At 46.5% G+C, this 26,917-nt stretch overlaps 1 protein-coding gene across 1 annotated transcript in view; it reads left to right on the forward strand.

Annotated features, from left to right (window-relative positions):
- Xylt1 (xylosyltransferase 1) overlaps positions 1-26,917 on the forward strand; it is a 119,036-nt gene that overhangs the window by 50,183 nt on the left and 41,936 nt on the right. The window contains exon 4 of the mRNA XM_020186695.2: positions 24,590-24,670. Within this exon, the coding sequence (XP_020042284.2) occupies positions 24,590-24,670 (81 nt within the window). The remainder of the gene's footprint in view (positions 1-24,589; positions 24,671-26,917) is intronic.

A 26,917-nucleotide genomic window follows, 5' to 3' on the forward strand; every position in this document is an offset into this window, starting at 1 on the left:
GCCCATCCCCAGCAATCTTAAGTGCTCCAGAGAGCACTCACACACAGCAGTGGTTTGAAGGGTGCACTTTTGGTGTTCCCAGTTTTCAGATGAAAATACTGAGGCACAAAGGTGTTAAGAACCTAAAGAATACAGTCAATAAGTGGCAAAACCAGAATCATTTGAAAAAATTAAGGTAGAATTCACCGAACATAAAATTAACCATTTTGAAGTGTTTGGTGCTGTGATATTCAGGACATTTGCAATGTTGTACAACCACCATTTTTTATCAAATTCCAAAACATTTTCTTCACCCCGAAAGAAAGCCCTGTACTGCCAGGAGTGGTGGTTCATGCCTGTAATCCCAGCACTCAGGAGGCTGAGGCAGTAGGATCATGAGTTTGAGATGTCCCAAAATAAAAATTTTAAAAGAGCTGGTGATGTAACCCAGTGGCAGAGGGCTTGGAAAGGGAAAGGAATTTTGTGGTTGGCCTCTTTCATTTAGCATAGTGTTTTCAAGGTGCAGCCAAATTAGAACACATAGCTGTGCTTCATGCCTTTTCGTAGCTGTCTAATATTCCACTGGATTGATAACCATAGCTGGTTTATCCTTTCATTGGTGGATAGCACCAGGATTCTTAAGAACTCCCAAAAGCCTGTTTCCTGGCCAAGTTGGATTTGGGCTCTGTGCCCTGAATTGAGGACTTCACCTGCTGTAAGGAAATGCAACTCTATCTTATGGGGCTTTGCCCAGCACTGGTCCTTGAGGACTCTATATGGTAGCCATTGTTAACAGAGTAAAGGGGAAAAACACCAGGCATGGTGGCACATGTCCGTAATCCCAGCATTTGCGTGGATGAGGCAGGAGGATCAAGAGTTCCAGGCCAGCCTGGGCTGCATAGAAAGACCTTGTCTCAGAAGAAGGAGGGGAGAGACACTAATAAAAATGACCACAGGAGTGAGCATATCATTCCAAAGGAAGGAAGGTGTTCCAAAGGATGAGGGATGGATGGGGGGGCATGGGTGGTCTCCGGGGGAGCAGCCTGGGACCTAAGGTGCAGAGGATTGGTAGGAGTTCCTAGCAGCTATGTGAGGGGTCTCAGGAGGTTCCAGGAAGATGGGGTGGCCAGGGATGCACAGCCCCATGGCATGTTTGAGGAACTGAGAGAAGGCTGCTGTGGCTGGGGAAATTGCCCTCCAGATCAGGAACGTGAACTCAGCCGTGCAGGGCCGGAAACGTTGACCTGTGAACTGTGAGGCTTTACCAGGGAAAAATTATGTAGCAATATTGAGAGATCATGTTGGTGGCCATGGGAGAACAGTTGGAGGGGACCCAAATGAAAGTAGGGTGGCCAGTTAGGAGGCAGTAGCCTCTGCTGACCCCAGAACTGAGCCACAGAGCTGCTCTCCTGTTCAAATCTCCTAGCAGTGCAGACACCGTGGATGCTATAAGCCCCCAGAATCTAAGCAGTCATTTAGCCTTTCAGTCACACAGAGCCAGGCAGCTGCCTTCTGTTTGGGGACCAGGAGCCTCATGCCTGCACAGGCATTCCCATTCAGGAGATTCAGACAGCAGAGATGGAGCAGAGGACCAGCAACCCAGTGACTGGAGTCAGGAGTCATGGGAAAGAAGCCAGAAGAGAGCTGGGTTTAAGGCAGGAAGGGCACAGCCTAAGGATTGGGAAGAAAATGGGTGTTGAATGAATGTGACAGAAAATATGGGGGAGACCCCTCTTTGTTTCATGTTCTTGACTTTTAATTGTGGTAACATACAATTTGCAGTCTCCACCATTTTTATGCCTACAGTTAGCGGGACTGGGTGCATTCTCTTTGTTGTGCAGTCGTCACTACCATGCATCTCCTTCCATGTTGCAAAACTGAAACTCTTCTCAGTAAACAACTCCCATTGCTCTTCTCCCTCCAGTCCCTGGCAACCGCCATTATTATGTCTATGAGTTTGATGACTGTATAGTCACACAGTACTTGTGTTTGTGATTGGCTTCTTTTACGTAACATAATGGCTTTAAGTTTCCGGCTATGTTGTAGCAGGAGTCAGAATTTATTTCTTCTTTAAAGCTGAATAATATTCCCATATGTTATCACATTATCCATATGTAGACTTATTCATCCATAAGTAGACTAATACTGTCATAAATACTGATGTACAGGGACCACTTTGGGACCCTGCCTTTCCAAGTGGAATTGATGTATGCTAATTCTATTTCAGGTGTTTTTGCAACCACCGTACTGTTTTCTACAGTAGCTGCAGCATTTTACATTCTTACCAATGACGCTCAAGACTTGCATTTTTCCCACATCCTAACACTTGTTATTATTTGTTTGTTTACACTAGCCAGCACAACATTGTGAGGTGTCTCTCATCCTTTTTAAAGAGCATAAAATCCTGAAATAAAAGCCCCAAGATCCTTTGGACAACTGGTATACCTGTTGATAGACATGACAGGTGAAATTAGCTATGGAGAGCTCTCTCCCCACAGGAGCTCTCAAATGAGTCTTAAATGTTTCTGCTTAACCCACCTCTCATTTCCATATTTCTCCTCCTCCTCCTCATTTTTCCTCCTCCTCCTCATTTTTCCTCCTCATTTCCCTATTTCTCCAAATAGGACTACTATTGTCCTCTTCACAGCAGCTGGAAGCCTGTCTACCCAAGGTGGAGTGTCCACCTTGCCACTCCACCCAGATTCTGCATATTCCAACCCTGACACCTCTACTGTGCATTCCGATCTCTGACTCCCATGCTGACCCAGGTCAGACCCTCATCACCTAACACCTAGGCTGTCTGCAGCCTTTCCTTGGGCCTTCAGAACCCACCCCCCCTCCAAGGTGGTCACAGACTGAGCCAGGCTCTGAAGACAGTCCAGAGATTCCCCAAGGCCATTTCCTGATTATCTGCAAAGCATAGGGTGCTTTGCAGACATCATCTCTCTCAAGGGGAGCTTAACACAGAATGATGTGGTTCTCAGCAAAGGCAGATCAGGGTTTCAGAAATTCAGGGATCCTCCCCAAACCAACTGAATATAAATTCCTGTGGGTAGCAGGAACCTATATGTATTTAAGGCTCCCCATGTGTTTTTAATACACAATGGAAGGAAGGCTGAAAACCATTCAATGTATATCCAGGGAGAGACAGACATTCATCGCACAATTTTAGAAATAAATAACAAAGTAAATGCTGTAATGGCAAATCTGTTAGCCTGGGTACTTATGGGAAGTGATATTTGGGGGCATGACACCCAGATCATCGAGTGTGACCATCTCTGCATCCTCAGCATCCAAGCCACTTCTGTCTTTGGATGTTCAGAGATGTACACCCTCTTTCCTGAGACCCCAAAGCCCCTGGGATGAAACTATCCAATGAAAGACACACCCAGATATAGAGCGAGTTTGAAAGGGTGCACCTGTGTGGACCATCACTCACAAAGGACTGGAAAAACACACCAGTCATTATGCTGTGAATGTTTTGTTTCCATCTAGTAACAAAATAAACATATCCTCAGCCCTGTTATTTTTCAAGCTGACAGAGCACAGTCCTGCTTTTGCAGAAACATGCTTTGCTTTTCTCTTGCCAGCTGTTCTGAGTTTTCTGAGCTTTTATTTTAGGTCAGACAACTCTTAGGCTATCTTGAAGCCAGGACCAACCCCAAACATCCACAGACAAATGAATTGAGACTGTTCTTTCCAGTTCTGTTGAACCTCAGGTGATAAGAATCCAGGCTCCTCAGAAAACCGGGAGTGGTCACATCAGTTTAAGATGTAATTTAGCTAACGTATATCAGGATAGATATTTCTGGAAAGGCTATAGGATGTAAAACGTTGCATAACAAAAGACAAGTGGTGTGAGTGTTTCATCAAAATGGTGTGAGTGCTGCCATTTTGCTTGAACACATTTCTACCATATTTGTTGGTTTGTTCTCTGTTTCTTCATGCACTCTTTTGCTAATGAAAAAATGATTCAAAGTCCTAGGGGGAAAGAATTTAATGTTTCTGTCTTGAATTTTGGTTCTTTTCTGGCCAGCAGAGAGTAGAGCACTTTATTCATTTACCCATTCATTTATTAAACAAATGCTTGATCCTATTAGGAGCTAAGCAATGTGCTGGTCCAGTGCCATCCAAGAACTTTCTGGCTGATGGAAATGTTCCATAGCTATGCCAATTGATGCAGTAGCCACCAGCCACATGTGGCCACACAAAGCTTGAAATGTGCTTCATCAGACTGAGGAACTAAATTTTAAATTTTATTTTAATGTAAATGTAAACATGTGCTTTGTGCCCACGAACCTTCCATTTCATGGAGTAGAAATCCTTCCACTAGAGAGCACTGACTCTGCTTTTACCAAAAGGAGAGAGAACTGATGCTAAACAGTTCAGAAATATGGTCTTCTGCCAATGGGCTCACCAGATCCCAGGTTGATCATGTATTGTGTTTTTAAGTCATTTTCTTCCTAATTTCTCCCGCCATGGATGTCATAGTTCCCCACCCTCTTGGTGGCAGCTCTGTATGAGTCTGTAGATGGAACGTTTACAGCCCTGGCATCTTCCTGCCCAGAGGGTGGGGGCATATTCTCTTGGCAAAGCCAAACCTTTTTTTTTTTTTAATGTAGCTTTTCCACTGGTATCCAAGAGTAGGGACAGTGTGTATGCTCCAGGTGCATCGTGGGAATTTGGATGTGAGTGCAGAGAGGTCCACGGATAATCAATGCTGTAGTCTTCCCCTGCCTGTCCCTCACATCTAACTAGAGGTGGAGACTATTCTCAAGGTCAGCTATTTAATAGGGCAAGAGGGAACAGGATGCAGAGGTTCTACCTTTTTCCATTGATGATGGTAGAGAGTTACATGAACTCAGAGCTCCAGGGACAGGGTTAAGGTCCAACCATTAGGTTTATAAATGGCAACTCTGGATTTAAAATAATTTTTATTATTTACTTTCCTTCCTTTGCTTCCATCCTGAATCATTGCACAGCATGGTAAGTGGCCTCTCAATGTAGATGACAGGGGGAGCCCTTTAATACCTGCCATTCACTGGCTGCTAATGGTAGTTGTTAACACTTCTTGGCACTTATTAAGCCAAGTGATTCTGGGACAAGTGACTTCCATATATTTCCCAGAGTCATCCCTGCAACAAGCTCGGGTGGATGTGATCAGTATCTCCCATTTTACAGTTGAAGAGACTGAGGCTGATAGACATAAAGGAGTTTTCCCAGTGTGTCATAATTAGTGGAGCTCAAGCCAGTATTCTAATCCAATGTCCTTTCATCATTGGGGGAACAGACTCAAGTTCTTCACCAGCCTATCATATTCCACACCCTGGATGGTCCTCCCAAACTAAATCTTTGGTCCCTTCCTCTGGATGAGAGTGGAGGCAGGCATTGTCCAGTAACCAAGAGATGAGCAGGTACAGCAGAGCCTGAGATCACAGTCTCCTGATGTACGGCCAGGTGCTACCCTACCATTACTTCCTGTTTAGTCCTCACCACATCCCTGTGCAGACTCACAGAAAGACATGGACTCGGTGAGCCAGTTGACTTGCCCCAATTCACCCAGTGGGGCAGTGACAGAACCAGGATTTGAACACAGGCTCAGCTGACTAACAAGTTCAACAGACTTTGCTCACTCCCCTAGGCTGCCATCACGTTGCATAGCAGTTGACCATGGTGGGGGAGGAGGAAGCCAACCACACTAGACCATAATCTCCACCACAACCAGTGTGGCCAGATGGGCTCACTTCCTCTCTGCTGACAAAGATGGGGACTTTAACCATTGTGTCTGCTCTGAGCATAGACCCGGGAACCAGCTGTCACACATTAGCTAGAGTGGCGCTACCTTTGACATTCCTTTGCAGTCTTGTTCCTTCTGGACCATAGGCTCTCCAAACCTCTCCCCTAACCGCCTCGCTGGGGCTACCCAGTGGAATTCTCATTCATTTAAATATTAGCCTAACGCAGACCTAATTAAGAAGGAATGATGCTGTCACCCCCAATGTGCATAATTGTTCCAAAGCAAAACAATGTCAGCATTTTCTGCACCATTAATTCCTTCCATGAGAAGACATCATGTGAGGTCAGCCTGTCCTGAATTAGAAGTGTTGCTATAGCCTGAGTCATGTCTTCCCCCAAATGCGTAGGTTGAAGCCCCACTTCTGTATTTGGAGATAGGAGCTGGAAGAAGATCATTGAGGTTGGATGAAGTAAGGGTAGAGCCCTTGTCCTACAGAATCATAAAGAAATACCAGTTAGGTAAAGTGGTGCATGTCTGTAATCCCAGCCACTCAGGAGGTGGAGATAAGAGGACTGCAGTTCAAGGCCATCCAGGCAAAAGCTGGAGACCCTATCTGAAAAGCAAACTAACAGTGAAGGAATAGGGAGTATGGCTCAAGGGGCAGAGTGCTCGTTTAACAAGCATGAGACCGTGAGTTCAATCCCCAGCACTGCACAGAAAGAAAGAACAGAAATATCAGAGAGTTCTCTTTCTTTCTCTCTGCCAAGTGAGGACACAGTGAGAAGGTAGCCATCTGACAGTCAAAAGGAGCGCCCTCAAAAAGAATGAAACTGGTCAGCACCTTGATCTTGGACTTCCAGCCTCCAGAACTAGGGAAAAAGAATTTTTCTTTTTTATGGTACCACATTACGGCAGCAGGAACTAATGAGTACACCTGTCTGCACCCTACCTCCCCCGCTCTGTGCTCCCAAGGCAAGTGAAGCCAAACTTTCTGAGTCTTACTTTCCTTACCTGTAGACGGGGGATGATAACGGTACCCGTCCTTGATCCATACCAGGAACAATGGCCGACTGGGAATCCAAACACTGCTTCATTTCCAGCTCTTGGACACATAGTAGAGTGAGCAGAGTGGCTCAGGCCTCCATCTACATTCATCTCCTCCTCACCCTCCTGCCAATGAGACATTGGGACTGCCGTGCTCAGACGCACTGACAGGTATTGGGAAGAGATGGCGAAGTGTGCCATCTTGCCATGGCTTGCCCACTTGCATGAAAGGAAGAGGCAAGAGAGAAAAGTGTGGCTGACCTTGGTCCCATGGGGTTAGGTATGATCCAGGCCTGTGAGGCAGGAACATAGGAAAAAGGACTGGAGTCTAGTGGGGACTTCACAGTGCACTTATCCAGTCCATGTGCCACCATGTCTCAAGCAACATCTTGTCAATGAGTGATCACAGTGTCGGCTCCTTCTTCTGTGGGTAATCCTAAAATAGGGGATGGGAGCAGGAGGCCTTGTTGTGGCAAGCCAGCTAGAGTATGCTCCCTCTTTACTGTCTCCATGGGCTTCTTATGAAAATGAGAGATATTAATGCAGATTTGGGAATTCTTTGTGCAAGGAAATGGTTCCCTTTTGAGGATGTTGACAATGACAACTAAAATTCCTATTTTTTTGGCAGGACTAGGGCTTGAATTCAGGGCCTTGTACTTTCTAGGCAAGTGCTCTACTGTTTGAGCCATGCCCCAGCCCATTTTGCTTTAGTTTGTTTTTCAGATAGGGTCTCCAGCTTTGTCCTGGTCAGCCTCAGACCAAGATTCTCCTACCTTCATCTCCCAAGTAAGTAGCTGGGTTATAGGCATGCTCCACCATACCTGACTTGTTTTTTGAGATAAGATCTAGGTAACTTTTTGCCTGGGCTGTCTTTGTGCAGCAGTCCTTTTGTCTCCACTTCCCAGTTATCTGATATTATAGGTATGCACCACTACACCTGGCCCCCTGTATGATGACTAATTCTAGACAAAAACGCGGTGTGGTCTTTTTTGGTGAGCTCTTTTGTGATTTCTCTCCTTCTTCCCTCCCACTCATATTATATAACTCCATGCCCTTGCATTAATTGCAAAATAGCAACAGAGGCATGGCACTGAGGAAATCCAGTTGTTACGGGAGTACAAATAGTGATTGCCTTGAGGTGAGCCAACTTGGTCTGTGGTTGAACCCCCCCTCCCCTGCCAGTGGGCTTCTCTCCTCTTTATGCTGCCAAAGACATTCTGAAGAGGGCCTTCTCCCACAATGGAGTGAAATGACACTGTTCTGCCAAATACATTTCTCCATTCCATCTTGAATCAGCACAGCACAGCCTGCCTGAAGTTTCACATGGGAAGCTCACTCCCGTCTCTCCCCACTGACTTCCTCTCCAAGTTCATCCTGTCCCCAGTTCCAAGTGATCAGTCCCAGTGACACTATCCTAATGGCCGGAGGCAGTGTCAGAAAGTGCTCAGACATCTGGGCTGGTCACCAGTGTGGCAAGTGATCATGGAATAGAAGCTGAGGCTTAAAGTCCCCTGTGCTCATCAGACCCATACCACCTCCTCCCGCTCCTGCCTGTCTTAGCTGAAACAGTCCCACCCAGTCCATTGAGTGGCTGGAACCTGGGTTCTGGGATGGCCCACTGCCCATAACACTGATTCATTGGAAAGTGGAGAATGGGCAAGAGGAGGCCATTGCAATGCTTCCCAGTTTTCCCTGCACAAGGGTGAAGTGCAATGCCACATGGAAGTTTTGTCCCCTCACTGAAAGGGAAATTTGCACCCCTGAGAGCTGCCTCCTGTCTCCTGTGTCCTTCCTCCTCCAAAGAAGGATTCTCATTGGCACAACTTAATTGCATTCATCAGTCAACATTACTTGGCAAACCACACCAGGGGCACAAACACTGCTACCCTTTCTCAATATAATTGTGCTCTCTGTGCTGCCGGAACCTGGTTTAAGGCCAAGCAATTTTTGATTACAGAGTCAATCTTTGTTTAAAAGTTTGCCACCCTGGGGAAGTTTCTAACAAGTTGCTTTAAACAATGCTTTCTCTGGACACCGGCAGCTAAATAGTCCCATTAATCCAAATTGCTTTGCCGGGGTGTGGTGGAACCACTCAGCAAGTGGGGCACGGTCCTGGATGGGCTTCATTGAGAGTGATGGCTGCAGTACCAAAGGTGTTGCTCTGTGGTGGGCTGAGCTACCAGGATTCAGGCACCTTCCCTGAGCATCCCCACCACTGTTCACCCAGCTCTGCGCATGTGCACGGTGCTAAGCACTTGCTTCCCACGGTCTCATTTAATCTCTCAGCACATGGTAAGGTCGGATCTCATCTGCCCCACTATGAGTCAAAAGGGACATGGGGACATGCCCACCTACTGAGAGCTGCAACCTAGGCTTAGACTTCCCCATGTCCTTAATAGTAAGCCAAAGGGTGATCCATAGGTCACTTGTAGGATGAAGAATGATAATTTAAAGTAATGCACGGATGAGTTTTTGGAAGTGTTGATATTTACCTGGAGATTTTTGAAGTTCTCTTTTAAACATAGTTGATCTAAATAAGAAAATATGAACAAAGTAATAATACAAGGAGCAAGTAGTTCTTTGATCATTCATCAGACATTAAGTGCTTACTGTATGCCTGCTGCTTTGCTGTGTCCTGGGAATACAGTTGTAAGAAAAGCTGTGTGTGGTGACACCCTGTGCTCATGAAGGAAGGAAACTGCATATGACTGGCCGGGTATTATGTCGGGGGGGAAAGTATACAGCTCCACCATGGGAGGAGGATATGATGGGTCAGGAAGACCCTTTGATAAAATGCCAGAAACTTGTGGGGAAGGTGTGGGAAGAACTGAAAAGAGAGAACATTACGTTACATGAGAGGATGGCCAGCTTTTTAATAAAGGGACAGATAGTAAATATTTTAGGTGTTGTCATCTATATTTCTGTCTTGATAATGAAACTTCACTGTCACAGCATTAGGGAAGCCATAGACAATGTGAAATGAATGGGCATGACTGTGTACCAATAAGACTTTATTTATCAAAACAGACCCCCTGCACTAGACCATTCCACCAGATCTCCCACTTTTGGTAAATGGCCTTACCCATAACACACATCTCAACCCTTGCAAATACCATTTTTTGGACTCAGGCATGGCTGCCCTTCATTGTCCCAGGTGAAGGTAAGTCCGTCAATTAGGTACCAGCTTACCTTCTCAGGGGCTCAGGTTTCAGGACCTCAGACAGAGTATGAATGAGTGGTAGTGGTTCCCAAGGCCGTCAGGTGTCACTCTCCTGACTTTGACCTGCTGAACCTGACATAAAACAGCAAGCATCTCTTATCTCTTATTTCCCTCAATCTGCATGGCATGCCAGGCTTCATCTTGAGCTGGGAAGCAGCACGTGACATCCAATTCTCCCATCGGGGTTGCCTGGCAAGGGTCAGCCAGAAGAGACAGGCAATATGCTCGCCAGCACCTGTCCGTGACTTTAATCCTAACCAGTCCCCTGGTGTACGTGTCAGTGACAGCATAGTATGTTTTCTTACCACGGAGCCAGCTTTCTCTGCATAAGCGCATCGGAAATACCTGGAGCTCATCAGCACTGTAATTCACCCTGTGCCACCTTTCTCTTTCTAAATCCAAAAGGCTAGTGACATTGGATCCCAAGACTCATTGATTGCAGCTCTTACCCCACATTTCTGCTTCCCCCAAAAGCATCTTTCCTTGGCTGACCAGACACATTGCTGGCTAACACTTCATGCCAGCTAACTCCCAAAGATTTCCTAGAGAGATCAGACATGCATCCCTGTTGTTCCTTTTGCAAACCTGGTTGGTCTTGTCTGTCTGTTCCCTACCATCTTCTGCCTAGAGACGTGTGGACTCCCCACTGCCATTTGTCTTGGGAGTCTGCCCTATGTGGCAATATCATTTCAAAGACAGAAAGAGAAACCTTTAACTGAAGTGGTGACCTTGAAATGCATTTTAATGACCTATAAACTTCAGGGCTTCACTGCTCATTCATTCATTCATTCAAATCTATAACACATTTGCTAGGATTTGAGGTGACAGTCACCAATAAGATATTTAACATCTCTCTGCCTTAAAGACTGTCTTGATTAATTCATTAAATAATTATATCTTTATGACATTGTGGGATGGAAATTTGCATGCTTTGAAAGCCAGAGAATGACATGAGTATAACCTCTTCTAGAGGGCCAGAGAAACTTCCCTTGGGAAGTAACTTTGAGCTGACAGTTTTTAAAAACAGAAGAGGAATTAATGGAGTGAATAAATGGATGGTAGGTACTGTTCCAGACAAGGTGAGAGACTTGCATGTGCAAAGGTCCTGAGGCAGGAGGGAATACACCCATGCTATGAATGAAGACAGGTTTATGTGGACAGGGTGTGGCAAGGGCATAAGCCAGTAGACTGTCAGACCATACAGGATCTTGAGAGCCCTGTTAAGCAGCCCACATGTATTCTAACAGCAACAGAAAGTCTTTGAAGTTTCTATTGGAAAGTACCATGACAAGGTTTCTTTTGTTCCTAATCAATTGTTTGGTTGTGGGGAAAAGGAACTTAAAAAAAAAAGTAGAGACTCTATCAGGCTGCCGGCAGAGGGGAGATAGGGTAGCTAGTATTTTCTACTAGTGGAAATGCACTTTATAGCTGAGGTAGTTACTTTTAGCCAGGCTCACCATCCCTGGGGTTTTATCACTGTTCTTGTCTGTGTCCGTCCTTTCTGCAGTGTCTTACATTCTTAGGTGTCATGTCACTGGGTTTCCAGGAGGGACACTGGAAGATGGACCTAGAAACTCTCTGCTGTCTGATTGGCAGAAATTTTCACAGGCTCAGCACCATCATGGAAGCATAAGAAAGGATTAGAAGGGTACATTTGGGTGATTAGTGGAATCCAAATTCAAGTTCCAGGCATCTGTCCCATTCACTGGCCGTGCAACCTTGGGCAAACTGCTGCCCCTCTCTGTGTCTGTTTCCTGATCTGTAAATTGTGTACCATCATTACCTACCTCAGCCTTTGCTGTGAGATTATGCGATGAAGCCTTGTACAGAGAAGACGCTTACCACATGTTGACGATGATGGTGACCCAGTGACAAACCCACATGGTTGACAGTTTGTCCCACAAGTACAGAGAGGATGTCTGTCCTTGTGTTTTGTCCTTGGTGCCGGCTGCAGTCCTGGCTCCCATGAGCTGCAGTAAGGAAGGGAGGAGCAAATGAGTGCCCAGTGGCTATCCCTTATCACCTCATGGTGACTGTGAGGACTATTGTCTCTTATTCCTCAATGGCAGAAGATTCACTGATCCTGTATTGCATTATGTATATATGTATATTTATGTGTGTATGTGTGTGTGTGTACGTATTTTGGCAGTCCTGGGCTTTGAACTCAGGACTTCATGCTTGTTAGGCAGGCACTCTATCACTTGAGCCATGCTCCCAAGTACCCGTATTACATTTTTTAAATCCACAGTTACTACAGGTGTCTCTGGGCTTTACCCTTGGATTGAGCACCAGCAGATGGGTTTTGTGTGTACTTCATTGCTTCTTCAGTAGCGTCTTCACAGTATTGCTGTGAATATGCGCAGGCAGGTTTGTTTGGACACATGTGTTCAATTCTTTTGAATCGGATGATTTTTTAATACATGAGGCTCAGCTACCTAAGAGAGGAAGAGAAGAAACAGTGAGAAGATAAAGAAGGAAAGGAGAGGGAGTCCAGCCCTTTGGGGTTATCCTCAAGCTTTCTTCTGGAAAGCTTGGTTATCCTCAGCTTTCTTCTGGAGCCTCACAATGTCACAGTGTCTCTAATGACTGTATATTGCAATATGTGACTCAGTGACATAGTACTGCCCAGGGAAGTAAGCCATTCTTCTCCTTTCCTCAAAGACAAATAAGTAACAGGCACCAGGTTAAGACTTCCATGCGCACATCCCATCCCCCAATCCAGCAAGAAAACTCAGGCTTAGAAAGGAAAAGTGACCTGCCAGGAAGTGACTTTGAGCACAAGTCACCTGATGCAAAGCAGTACCCCTGCAGAATATTGGCACACCATTTGGGCCCATTGCAATTGGACTTGCCCATGAGTTTGCCTTAGCATAAAATGGATTCCATATAAGTATGGAAATTCCATCTTAGGAAGCTGGCAGAGCTGTGGGGATTTTGTTCAACGTTTGTCCCCGTGTGCATTGAGCAACTATTATGTGCTAGCTGAGTCTTTCTCCACCATGCTCCCTCGTGTGAACCTTAGAACACAGAACACACTCAGCATGAGCAAGCATGGTCCATGACTAGTACCCATCTTGATGCGTAGGGGACAAGCTTATTCAGGACTTATGACTGATCCAGGGTTCCATCTGTCAGGGCCTTGGTCTCCATCAGGACTCTTTCCTAGCATCTCCAGTAGCACCTGACCCCTAGTAGGTGTAATGTAAATATTTAATGACAAGATGGGTAGAATTATGGTGGTTTGAACAAAATAGACATGAGTCCTGTCCTTATGGGGCAATTGTCCTCTTTGACAATTTAAGGCTGTATTACAATATAGCCATGTAGATACCCAGGGACCCGAAAATCATTCACCAGTGATCAGTGGCCTTGTGCCATCTTTGGTAAGGTCCAGGATGATAATTTGTTAATCTTTATTTTTGCTGTTGTTGTTAATAAGCTTTGTGTTTATCACCAGAGGACACAAGGAGAGCAGGACTGAGGTACTGGCCCTGAGCAAACACCTCCTGGAAAGGGACAGAAATAACTATAACCTTTGCCTATGGAGCAGGATGTGTGAGCTCAGAGATAGTCCAATAAAACCAGGACTCAGATTTTCCCCACTGAAATGGGCCCATCCAACTCAAGATGATTCCAGGGATTGACAACAGCAGGGTTCATGTCTGATGTCTGAGATGAGCATGGTTCAAGACACATCATAAATGCTTAGCAAATTCTCAAGTCAGAGTTTGGAAAGAACTAGAAAGTCACAATTCCCATGAGAGCTAAGCAGAGCTTGCAAAATCTTCCAGGATTGAGAGCACAAAGCATTTAGAAAACTTCCAAGAAATTCCAGAGATTGGGCAGGCAGACAGGCAAGGAGAGACAAGGGAAAGAAGAAAGACCCCATAACATAGCTGATACTTTTAAGTGTTTGCTGTATACCACACACAATAGGCTGAAACCTTAACCCTGTGCCTTCCTTTTATTCTCAAAGCAACACTATGAGATGTTATGGTTCCCAATATTCAGACAGCAACAGTGCAGCTCGAAAAAAAAACTGGAATCTAAATTGCCTGTTTTCTTTAATCACCATTGAATTTTATTTTTATGCTGCTAAAACATTTTCACTCCATTGACATTTCACATAATCCCAATGTGAAAGTAAAGCCTAGGCGAGCTGTCCTAAGGCCCCACCAAAACTTGGGGTCCCCCAGACATGGTCTGAAAAGCCACAGATCTCTAGAATAAATTCTCTTTTATGATGTTTCTGACATTTTGTGTCCCTGGGAACTGCCTAATTACTGCCACTAGGCTCGTGTCTTCTGTTCAAACACTCTGATCTTTTTAAATTTCTCATCAGCCTCTGAGATAAGCAAGCATCCTCAGAGGTCTGTGGAAGGGAACATAGTGGACATAGCTGATCCTCCCAAATCTCTCTCTGGAACCAAGCGTCTGTGTCTGCCTAAGGTTTGCAGAGATGGCGTTTGCCGAGATGAGGACAGGGTTTGTTTTCCACAGAGGTGTGTGTGTCTTCCTGTCTGCATTTCAATGCATTCTGACCTTGTTTCAGTGCAGATGGGCAAGTGGACTTGGCAGGCTGCCCAAGGAGGACGAGCTGATCAGTGTGGAGTCAGTCTGTCCTTGGAGCTCAGTCCACTGCAGGCGGAAATCCAAACTGGCCTGATGCTGAGGTTCTGGGAGCTTCAGCTTCTTGCCCTGTACTACCCCTAGCACAGTGCAAACTGGAGGTCTGCAGAACCACTACCAGTAATCACAGCAACAGCAATATAAGAGCTGGCCTCCTAACGTTCTGTGGGCCACAATACCCAACCTGTGCATCTCTGGTTTTCCCCTACCTAGCACTCACCCCACTTCTGGCACCACTTTCATAGTTCTGAGCTATTCAGCTATAAGCAACAGACAATCTCCTCTCACTGCATTAAACCTCCAGAAACTTTACAAAGTAGGTAGTATTGTCACCCCTGATTGTAAAGATGAGGACACTGAGCATCAAGTAGCTGAAGTGATCTGCCCAGGATCACAGCGGCAGGTGGTAAAGCAATGGCATGTCTCCAGTCTCAGAGCTACACTATCTTATCCTCTCCAAATTCCAGTGTATTACTATCAGTGCTCTAGGAACACCTCTGTGGTGAAATTGAAGCAGATGGATTATTACTATAGGTCCAGGCCGTTTATTTGAATGAACCCAGGGCACTGTGAATTGTGGAAGAAAGTTGAACTTGTTGGTGAGGTTCAATGTTGTCAAATGGTCATTTATACCCTAACCCTTTCCCAGTTGAACAAACCTGGGGCTCACTTTTGCAAAGACAAGCTGGAGTTGATCAGGCAAAGATGTGGGAACATTGTTCTCAGTATGGGGGGTTGTATGAGAAAAGACCTCATTTTGGATTACAACACACCTGTGCTGAGCAATTTCTGTGGGCCTCTCCTGAGTTTGGCATAAGACTAATGGACCCTGTAGTGTCCCAGGCATAGATGGACACTATGGGGATACAGATAAATCAGATAAGTCCTTATCATCAAGTAGCTTATAATCAGGGGATTTGAACTTACATAAACTTATATTTGGACTAGGAACACAGGTGTGTAAGATTTAAAATGTCCCGGTACTAGTCTGCCAGTGAAGAATCTAGAACTCTTGCCAGAAGTCTCTGGTTTTTGAGCACCTGCTAAAGTATAGACCAGGTAGCACGAGCACCATAGCCACAACCACAAGAAACTCAGAGGCCATCGTTACTCCCATTGGTCAGGTTCAAAGACAAAGACTCAGTGAGCTTAGGGAAGTGACTCAAAAATCAATCAGCAACAAAGTGGCATAGATCAGAGAGAAATTTCTACAAACATCTGTATGAAAATGACTTTCCTTGTAACCAAGTTCTGGCTTTTTTACAGAAATCACATTAAGATTAAATCTATTGATGGCCTCCAAAATGGACCTCCTTTGTCCTCCCAAAAATCAAATAACAGGCTATGATCACTTGTCATAGGAATGCAGAATTTGACTAACCAAATGTTCTATTCATTTGCAATGTCTGGAAGCATATGAGGATAATCAGATTTCAAAAAATTAAAATACAATCAAAGGCTGTGCACAGTGGCTTGTAACTGTGATCCCAGTTATTCAGGATTCAGAGGCAGGAGGATTGTGGCTGAAGGCCACCCTGGACAAAACGTTAGCAAGACCCTATCTCAATCAATAATCCAGGCATGGTGCATTGAACATACAGTCCCACATACATGAAAAGCCACAGGTAGGATCGTTGTCTGAGGCTAGCCCTTGCAAAAATGTGAGACCCTACCTGAAAAATAACTAAAGCAAAAAAGGCCTGGGGGCATGGCTCAAGTGGTCAAGTACCTGCCTAGCAAGTGTGAGACCTTGAGTTCAAAACTCAGTACTGCCCCCCAAAATAAATAAATAAAATAAAATATAATCAGATAGACTTCCCATACACCTGTGTGCACTTATATTTGTGGTATTTTTCTTTTGAGATAGGATCTTACCATGTAGCCTAAACTGATCTTGAACTCACTGTGTAGCCTAGGGTGGCCTCAAACTCTGGATCCTCTTGCCCCAGCCAACCCAGGGCTGGGATGACAGGCATATGCTTCAATGCCTACAGCAGTCATTCATGGAATCATTCATGATTCCAGCAGCGTTTGAGGACCCCACGTGGCTTCTGTGTGTTGATTCATGTCAGTTACCTTTCTATTATAGCCATCTTGAGGAAGGGCTGATGTGTTAAGAGTTCCCATTGATGGACCATCAGATAAACTGCTTCTTAGAATGGCTTATGTATGTTGAAAATGAAAAATATGTTTCTTACAAATGTTCTGTGAAAGCATTGAGGTTTTGAGAAATGATTTGCTGGTCTCTTCAGATGCAAAGAACGTGTTATACTGTGACTTCATTTTCGTCAGTAGCAGAAAGGTAAATCCAACTAAAAGTGATTGGGTTTTATCATCCTGGCGTTTTTCCATTTTCCTGCCTGCCTGGGTGGAGGAAGGGATGGTCCCCAGTGTCCCCCAGTATGCTTTGCAAATGTCTCCCCTGACTCCTGTGTTTCCCTTTTCCTGGTGCCTCACCCCATATCACAAGGACCTGCGTTGTCTCCCACTGTGTATGCTGCTGTTCTGTCTGTTGTGATTCCAGAGGTGTGGCAGAGAAGCAGGTATGCCCAGAGAGCGTCCAGAGATGGCAAAGCCTTAAGAGTTACAACAAAGCATGGAACAGTTCCAAAATTTCAAGTAGTTCCAAAGATAGAATAGGCAGGGTCAGATTGTGAATGACTAATGTGTATAGTGAAGCAGTTAGGACACCGTCCTGCTGGTAATGGAGAGCCACTGAAGGTGTTAATGGAGAGATGACACAATCAGAGTCATGTTTTAGAAAGACCTGGGATGCTTCCTGGAGGGTGCAGAGTTCAGACACCAGTAGCATCTTATCCAGTTCACTTTTCCTCCATGACCAGTGGGATCCAGGAAGAAATCCAGAGTCTAGCATTTTCCACACGTTTTCCCCTGGGTCTTAATAAAAGTGAGTCTCTCTGCAAGCTTTGACTACATTTGAATCAGGGATTTGACTTCTTTCCAGTTATTTTGCTCTTGCCTCTTCTTCAGAGAGCCTTCTCCATTGTTGTTCTAGAACCCAGGTAGGGAAGGGGGATACCGGGAAGGTCTATACAAGGCACTCTGAAGCACCAAAGCAATGTCATGGTTGTGCCTCCACCCCTCACCGCCCCGCCACCAGCCATGTGGACAGCTGGGTTTAAGTCCCTTCATGAGATGGAATACTACAGGAGGAGGAAAGATGGCAGCTCTGATTTTAGGTGAGCCCAGGAGGAAGGCACAGACCCTGGACAGAGGTTGTATCTATGTCATTTCCTACAGCGTGACTCATGTTCTGCAGTATCCCTGCTCGGAAGGAAGCAGGAAACTAAAGAAAGTAGCTACCGTGTCCTATGTTTGTTTCTAAAGAAACAGACCCCATTCTTAAACCTGGCCCACCATGAGGAAGGCAGGATTGACAAGTGCTCAGTCTAGCTCCTGGGGTGCTGTGGTCTGAAGCTGCACCCTGCCACCCCTGAGACTTTGGTCAACCTGCTGCCTCTCCCTCTGTCCTACCTCACATGCGTATAGAGAGCACCTACTTCATAGGTCATAGTGAGATTCAAGGAAATGAACCCTTAACTCTTAGTGATCTGAAACTGATGATTACGCATTTTCTCATGACTTCCTTGATCCTGGGGTTCCCTAAATCTCCCCCAGTTCATCAGGCAAAGACCTAGAGAGGCACATTCTCAGCAGAGGGCCTGGAACAGGCAAAAGCTAGGATACAGAAGTGAAGGGTGCTGCTGCCTGCCTTCAAGGAGTCTGTTCATCCTTCAAACAAGTGCGGACTGACCCCTACCCATGGGGTAGGTGTGTGCCAGGCACGGCAGCCACAGGGCTGAGCCTGAATGACAGTGCTGCACATGGACACTTGTTAAGCACATCAGTGAGTGTGTGCCGGGCACCTACTATGTACCAGATTCTGGAGGAACAAGAGGGAATTAGACCCAATGCCTATGCTTATGACCTCAGTCAGGCGCCCGAGAGGTGCTGTCTGTGGTGCTGCCCCTCAATCCAGATAGAAAATCTCTGTGCTGTTAGCAGACAGAAGGACCCCAGCTGGAGCAGCTGCCCCAGGCATGGGGGGACAGTTTTGCCCACCTCACCCAACTGCTCGACAGGAGGTCACTTACACTTTGGTACCAGCCTTGTTGGTGCTGTGGGGAAGTCAGAAGCCTGCCTAAGAAGCCCACCCTGACAGCCAGGAACCTACCAGCCTCTCTGGAACACCCTCTTCATCACCACACAGCTCTGGCAGCCAGTGTGGTTCCTGTGCAATGGTCATGAGCCCTGCCGTGCCAACTTTTGGGGAAGCCTCATTCCACTTACAGTGTCTTTCTAAAACCTAAGAGAGACCTCCAATGCTCTTTGAGGGAACAACTCCACATCTAGGAATGTAAGGGCACCGAAATCTATCACAGCCATATGTGGAAAGATGAATGAGCAAGGCCATGCCTCAGAGGAGGAAATGGGGCTAACCTAAGTGTCCATCTCTGGGGGATTGGCTGGGCCCATTCCATAGCATTCTGTGAGCCATGAGAAGGGTGGGGTCTGCCTCTCTGTGCTGATCACACAGCATTATGGGTGATGTCATTAATAAAGAATCATGGGTAGTCATGGTCCCATGTTGTAATTTAAAATGGATATGCACATAGTACTGTCTGCCTCCAAGAGTTGCCATGAGGATTGTGTGCTTTACAGAGTGCTTGGGATCACGCCTGGCCTGGCGTGGTAGGTACTCAAAGTGCTAGTTGTCTCTGTTGCCTTGTTGGTACGCCGTTCTCTCCCCTGCTATAATCTTAAATCCATGATGATAACCTTAAAAAACTAAGAGAGGGTCACAGTCAGCCTTTCCTTCTACCACTGTGTTTTTCTGTGCACTTGAGCTGTTCATAAAGGAGGTACATTCTGCTTCTGTGCAGGATAGCATCTCTCTCATGGTTACACAGCCCTCAGTGGGTCCATTGCCTCCGGTCAGAGTTCATCTTGGTTTGCCAAGGACCATCCAATTGTAAAACTAGAATTCTGTGTCCTGTGGACTCCCTTGGTCTTGTGCACATAAGTTGAGCCTAATATATACATCCTTGATGGCCTAATTTATTTAGGAAGTAGATAGAATAGTGATCCTTGCTGTTTCTTATTTGTAAACAGATAAACACATAAATGTGGTATATCAGATTGGAATATTATTCAACCTTAAAAAGGAAAGATATTCTGACATATGCTATGACATGGATGAACTTTGTGGATGGATAGTTTTCTAAGTGAAATATGCCAGCATCAAAAGACAAATTCTTTATAGTTGCACTTTTGTGAATCACCTAGGACAGTGAAGACCATAGAAATACAAAATAAAACTGCAGTTGCCAGGAACTGGAGGAGGAATGAATGGAGAGCTGTTTTTTGGTGGGTATACAGTTTTCATTTTGCAAGATGAAGAGAAGTTCTGGAAATGGATGGGGATGATGGTCACACAACACTGAATGTGACCAATACCACTGAGCTGTGCACTTCGAGATGGTTAATATGGTGAATTTTATGTTGCATGCTATTTCAGAAAGAGGAAATAATGCATCAGATACCATGAGTATTGTTTCTTAGGGTTAAGACAAAGTGATATTCAGATTAAACATACAGATGTGTAACTAGAGGGATGGCAGCTACACTGGAAGGAGAAGTTGGTCCATTCTGAGCTCAGACTGAATGAGCCTCAGCTCCTGCCATCCTCAACCTGCCCCACTCCACTGTCCCCATTCCCCATCTGCTGTTTGCACCTCTGATCCACAATGGCCATGAGAGCTAACTCTCGTGCCCTGTTGGGTCAGTGCGGCCCCATGGCAGAGTCCCAATATCCACAAACACCCCTTCTGTCACTTTGGCTCTAGCCTGTTGGTCTCACCATTAGGCTAGAGGTGCCTTGGGAGGGTCCCTTGAGCCTCCTGCACTGGGGAAGGGGTTCTGGAGCATAACAGTGGCCGGAGGGAGGGACCCAGAGAAGCAGAGCTGTCTCCGTGCTGGGGTCCTTCCTCCTGGAGGCTGAGCAGACCCCATCCTCTCCTCACTTGTCATACTCTGCCAGCAGACTGGACTTGCTTGGCTGTGACTTTGTGAACCTGAAACAAGAGTGCTGAGGGGACCTGAGAGCTGGTGTGTCATACCCAGATCTGTTATGTGTATCAGACACACGTGATGGTGCCATGGCCTCTGAGAGCCAGCTCCTAACTCTGACACCAGCTCCGGAGACTGAGGACAACTCCTTTGTAGGTGACCCTTCCCTCTCCATGCTCTGCAGTATATTCCATGGGTCTTGCACACTGAAAGCCTTCCATATTTAAATCAAGCTGAGTCCTGACATTGCTTTCCAGGTTCAAAATGTCTTAAGCTTCTGATATTCAAGATGGCAATAATACAATTAAAGAACAGCCGACATTTGTCAAGGGCTTACTCTGCCATACATGGTTTCACTTAATACTCCCAGCACCTGAGGCATAGGGCTTATGGAGATGAAAGAAACTCGTTCCAAGTCTGGGCTTTGCAGAAGAGCCACAGAGAACAGATGAAGATGGAGGGAAGCAAACTGCCACAGAGTCATGAATGGTGCTTCTGAAACTGTAAAGGGCACACGGATCATCTGGAAATCTTCTTAAGAAGCCAAGTTTAACTCAGTGGGTCTCATGTGGGGCCTAAGAGCTGGTGTTTCTAATAGCAGCTTCTGTCTTGAAAACCAGGCAGCACCCCTGTCTCCTTTCTTCTGCACCTGGGATGGAATTCATTCATTCCCTCCACTCGTTCATTCTTTGTGTCATTTGTGGAAGAGCACCAGCTATGACATTAGAACCAGGTTCTAAACCTGATTTAACATTCAGAACATGGATGACCTTGATTCTTTGCTGCCTGTCTGAAAAATGGGAAGAAAATCTCATTTTCTAGCATCTTGGTGAATAGAAAAAAAATACAACAAAATGCAGCAAGAATCAGCCGCAAGGGCTCGGACTCAGTGCACAGTCAGTAATGGTTGTTTGAGAGTTAATTTTATTCCTTTACACATTTCAACCAGGCTTTCCATAGGGTTAACCAGATAAGTTTCTTTCAGCATTTATTTGTTTATTTGTTAGTGATTCCAGCAAGGATTACAATGGACAAGAGATAGAGGAACTGGCCAGGAGTAAACATGACTTGCAATCATGTAAGCAAAAGGGAGAAGGAAATTGATGAAGAGACAGGTCCTGGGGGTGGGAGTGGGGGACACACTTGGCACATGGCTCCTCCCGGAAGCAAAAGTGTGTGTGTGTGGAGCAGGTGAGCAAGGCTAGAAGGAGGTAAAATGTCAACAGATCGCAAGCCGTGAATTATCTGGAGAGAATTACATATATAGGCAATTATTGGCAGGCGTCTGAAAGCAACAATAAGGGAACTTTGTCTGCAGCTGAAATCACTCTCCTTTTGGAACAGGGCTGGGGAGACCAGACATCAGAGCAGGCATTTTACATGCAGGACAAAGGAGGGGCCCAGGGCTCCTGGTGGGGGTAAGAGACGGGAGCTGACAGGGGTCTCTCCCCCCAGCAGTCCAGCCAATCCAGCAAGACCCCTCACCAAGCACACAGCACTGTGCTTTCAAAGGGGGCTTTATCCACAAGCTCCATGACTAGAAACCAGGCCCCTCCTCTCCCACACGCCCTCCCCCAAAGATGTCATCTTTTGAGACGATTTCATGTGGAAGCACCGCTAAGTAAATTCTCTAAATGCCTATTCATCCTCGTCAGATGGGGGCTCGGTGAAGCGGTAAATGTGAAAATGGCCCCAGCTCCCGGCCCTGAAAGACGTTTTCTGGGGCTGCCAAGTAGCACTGCAGTAATGGCTGACCCTGGGAGGCCTGTGGCTTCACAGAGGGGGCCCCAGAGCCCCGGCCTCAGCCCCTCAATCCTCCCACTGAGGCCGCCCGCCCGCCTCAGAGGTCCCTACTTATTATTCCTGCTGCCGGGGACCCATTCAGAGGTTAACTTGTCCCGTATTCATCAGGATGACAATAATGAACTGTCGCAGAGAGTGGCGAGGGGTTTGGTAAGAGCTGCTGAGACACGGAGATGGAGTGGGCCTCTTTATGGCTGGGAAAGACATTGCTGGAATTTCTTTCATAGGCTGATTTTCTCCCAGAGGTTCCCTTTCCTCTCCTCTCCCGAGCCATGGGCACCTGTGTAGGTAGGAGGTACAGGTGGGCTCACGGGGGGCGCATCGCTGTGCACACAGGTGGGGTTAGCCTTTTGCATCCATCCCCAGGATCTACCTTTGTGCCCATCAGCAGGGCCCAGCTTCCTGATTGTGTGATGGAGTCCCCTTGCTGCAGTCGCACTGGCTCTCCTGGTGTCTGCCAGGGCGAGGACGCTGCCTTTGAATTGGTGTTTATTTCAGTAATCGGCTGGGATTATCACCAGCGCTCATTTTCACTGCAGTGTCTCTTAACTGCTCAGTGCCACTTCCCCTCCCCACCCCTGGAATTATGAGTTGGTCAACATGAGTCATCCAGTGAGAGATCCAGGGCTCTGAGTGCTGGCGAGACTGCAGTGTTGCAGAGAAATGGAGAGGGGGTGAGGGCTGGGGGCGGCTCCCACCTGGCAGAGAGAGCATGTACTGTGTACCTACTGTGTGCCTTTGAAATGCACCCCGTTTTCTATTCAGTATCTATGCAGGATGGACCTACTATGTGACCACACGTTTGAATCTCAGCAGCCACAGGGGAAATGATTTCTCTTCCATCAGTGCGCCTGGCATCAGTTCCCAGGACTTTCTGTGTCTAGAGCCCGGGAGATTGCTTCCTAAGGCAGCGCCCAGCTTCTCAAAATCCTCACTTCTGTTCTATTCTCAAAGATGTTCTTCCTTCCCACCACCTCCCCCTCCGCAGTTCCTCCCGATCTGGAGCAGTGGTTAACCCCTTCTTCCTAAGGAAAACTCCTGGAGCCCAGCAGCCAAGTGACGGAGGAAGGAGCTGTCACATCAGCTCCTTAACCTGTTGGGGTTTATTTAGTGGAAGAGGCGACCGTATCTCAGGCAGATGGAGGCCTGTGTGACTGCCTTTTAAAATACTGTCACAGCTGTATGCACGAGTTGATTAGCTGCGACTGCACTGAGAGAACGAGATTGATGACGATAAATTTCAGATAACAATGCCGGGAACTGTGTCATCTTTTTGCACTGTGATTCTTGTTTTTAAAGCTCTCTCAATTGGGAGCCCAGGGGTTATGGAGGACTCCACATTTGTTCCTTCATTAGCCAATTAATTCACTGCTCAGAGTGCAATGCAAGGAGTCATTCATGCATTCACTAGTTCATTCACTCATTCATTAACCCACATTAATGTAGCTCTTACTGTATGCCAGGGATGAACAATGAAGGTGAGACTTTTGAGAAGCAGGGGGTTGTCTTAACAGAGCAATACCTGGGCTCTAAACACAGGAAAATCAGCTGTCTGTTGGAAGAACTTCCACTGTAACATAAGTTCACTGCCATCAGCTGGTGATAAAATAGGAAGCAAAAACAAAGTGATATGATAAAGGTAGGGGGAGGGACAGGCAGGTGCTCCTTTAGGTGAGCTGGCCAGTGAGGTCCTCTCTAGAGAGGTGACATTTGAAAGAAGATCTAGAGGACAAGAGCAGACCAGTGGTGGGAATCCAGGACAGCAAGTGCAAAGGCCCTGAGGTTGCTCTGTCTTTGGCATTGAGCAGCACAGTGATGAGCTCCTGCTTGCAAAGCACAACGCTGGACACTGGAGCTCCAAAGCAGATGAGAGGCTGGGCTCGCCCTCAAAGAATTCCCAAGAGTGTGGACACACACACGGGAGAGACACAGACAGCCCATTACCGGGCCTTAGGGTGTCAGCAGGAAAGGCAAGGCCAGCAGACTAACGCAGAGTGGAACCTGGTTTCTGTGACAAAGGAGGAAGCCAAGAACTGAAGTTTCTGTGGTCTCTAGAGTCCTGACCTCCCTCTTGTCTGTTTCCACAGGACAAATGACCAGCTGGTGGCGTTTCTCTCCCGATACCGAGATATGAATTTCTTGAAGTCACATGGCCGGGACAATGCAAGGTAGCTCTTTGTCCCCTACCCCCGTGCAAAATAGAAATAGAAAATCTGAGTCATCACTTGGGGGCCAGCTTCTTTCTAGGATGGTTTGTTGCAACCAAAGGAAAGGGGAGGAGGGGAGGAGGCTGAGGACGGCACAGGTGGACCTTGGTCATTTCCATGTAGGTCTGGGCAGCCCCATCCTGTCAGCCAAGGACAGACATCTGAGTAGGACAGCCATGGTTACTTCCCATTTTGTTGGTGGGACGATTGAGGCCTGCCATGCCAGTGATTCTCTCCAGATCATTCAGTCATTCAACAAACATTCATATGCCAGGCATTGTTGTAGCAGTGAAAAGAGCCTCTCATGTCATTTGCTTTCCAGTGGAAATGAATCCCCTGCCAGCAAGCAGCTGAATCCAGGGGTCTGACTCCCAGCCCAGTGTCCTTTGCACTGCTCCCTACCACTGACCAAGATGTCAAGGGGAACAGAAAGCACCCAGAACCCCTGGTCTAGATCCATTACCCCGCTCTCATAATGAGCCATGTCAAAAAATAGCAGGTCTCCCTAGTGGGAGACCAGATCCCAGATTGACAGACGCGAGTTACTCTTGAGTGCCCCCTGCAGGAGATGCCTGGGCTGCCCGCTCAGGGGACCACTATCCTTGTTAATAGCCTGTGTTTGGCTTTTCTGGTGTTTCATTTGAAAATTAATAGCCCCATTAAAGACAGCAGTATTTCCCATGAAAATCCAGACTTCCAGCTAGTCTTGCAAAATCCAAAGGCCCACAGCACTGTACCTGAATTTTCTCGTGACAGATATGACCTGAATCATAAACAAAGCCCCTCTTTGCCCGATCACCTCTGTCTCTCATCTGTCTCCCTTCCCTACCTGATTCCCGTTGGCATTTCAGTTTGCAATCTCTGATTTAAATCTGCTGTACCATTGCTGGCAGAGATGCTGTTTTAGTGAGCTCTGTGACTCAGTTTACCTAGTTATCCCAAGTGAAGGACAAAACAAACAGCTCCAGGTACCAAGGTTTTGAGAAGTCACTCCAGTATCCTCAGGTTGTACATTTCCTAAATTTTACCTGCGATTTCATTCAAGTGACTGCATAAATCGCTACCATCCTGCTCCCAGCTCACATTTAAAAGGGGCACTTGGACTTGAAGGTGGCTCTGTAAGTCAGTCAGCGTGGTCAGACCACTGAGGCTGAAGAGGCTGGCAGGACAGACAAGAATCAGCCACTGCGGGTTGTCTGTCTGTCTGACCACCACCCTGCGGGGCCCCCTGACCCATTTCATACAAGATCTAACTCATTCAGTGCAGTGATAAGGATAAGAAGTGTTATTCTCAGATTGGTGGAGTGGCTCAAGAGGTAGAGAGCCTGCCTAGCAAGCATAAGGCTCTTGAGTTCAAATCCCAGTACCACCAAAAAATTTTTAAAAAGGAATTATTATCCTCACTTTCAGGCAATGAAAGGAGGCTTTGGGGCTTGAAATGATTTTTCCCTAAGGTTGCATAGCTAGTTAAATGCTAGGATTTGAACCCAGGTCTTTCTAGCCCCAAAACCATAGGATCAAGGTAGGGTAGGCCACGAGTCCAGAGAGATGGCTAATTACCAGAAGTGACCCTGATGTTGACTTTGCCTTGCCTTAGGCAAAGAATGAAAACCAACTTCCCCTTGGGCAGCCTGAGGAGTTGCAAGAGATGGTCTCCAAAGTCCCTTCCCTTTCTGATGTCCTTTGCTCCTGGACCAGCCCATGTAGAAAATGACAAAGGCAGAAAGCTTGAAAGCCAGAAGGATGGGGAGGAGCAAATGCAAACAGACCATGGGGTGCCTTGGGTTTTATTTCCATGCAGTGCTCATAGTGGCATTGACCTTCTGCCCATCTCCAGTCCTTAGCAGCCAATTTGGACTTCCAGCCCCCACTGGGAAGAGATGGCACAAAGACAAATTCATATTTAAATAGCAGCCAAATTGGCCTGACTGTTCTTGTAATTAAGTGAAGGGGAGTGTGTGGTCACTGTTTCTTCTCCAAAAGTAAAGGAACCTGCCAGACTGAATAGCACATAGCACAATTACTGCTTTCCCAGATAGCCGCGGCAGAAGCAGGTGCCCTGAAGTTTACTGTCCACCTGAAGAGTGGAGTCCTTGGAGCTCTGACCTCTGCTTGGGAGCTGCCATCAGAGAAGTTTTGCAAGTCTCTGCAGGCTGCCCAAGTCTCAGTGTCTCAGGGGACATGTCCCCTGCAGGGAGACAGAAAGGG

Source organism: Castor canadensis, chromosome 17, assembly GCF_047511655.1.
Source record: "Castor canadensis chromosome 17, mCasCan1.hap1v2, whole genome shotgun sequence".
NCBI lineage: Eukaryota > Metazoa > Chordata > Mammalia > Rodentia > Castoridae > Castor > Castor canadensis.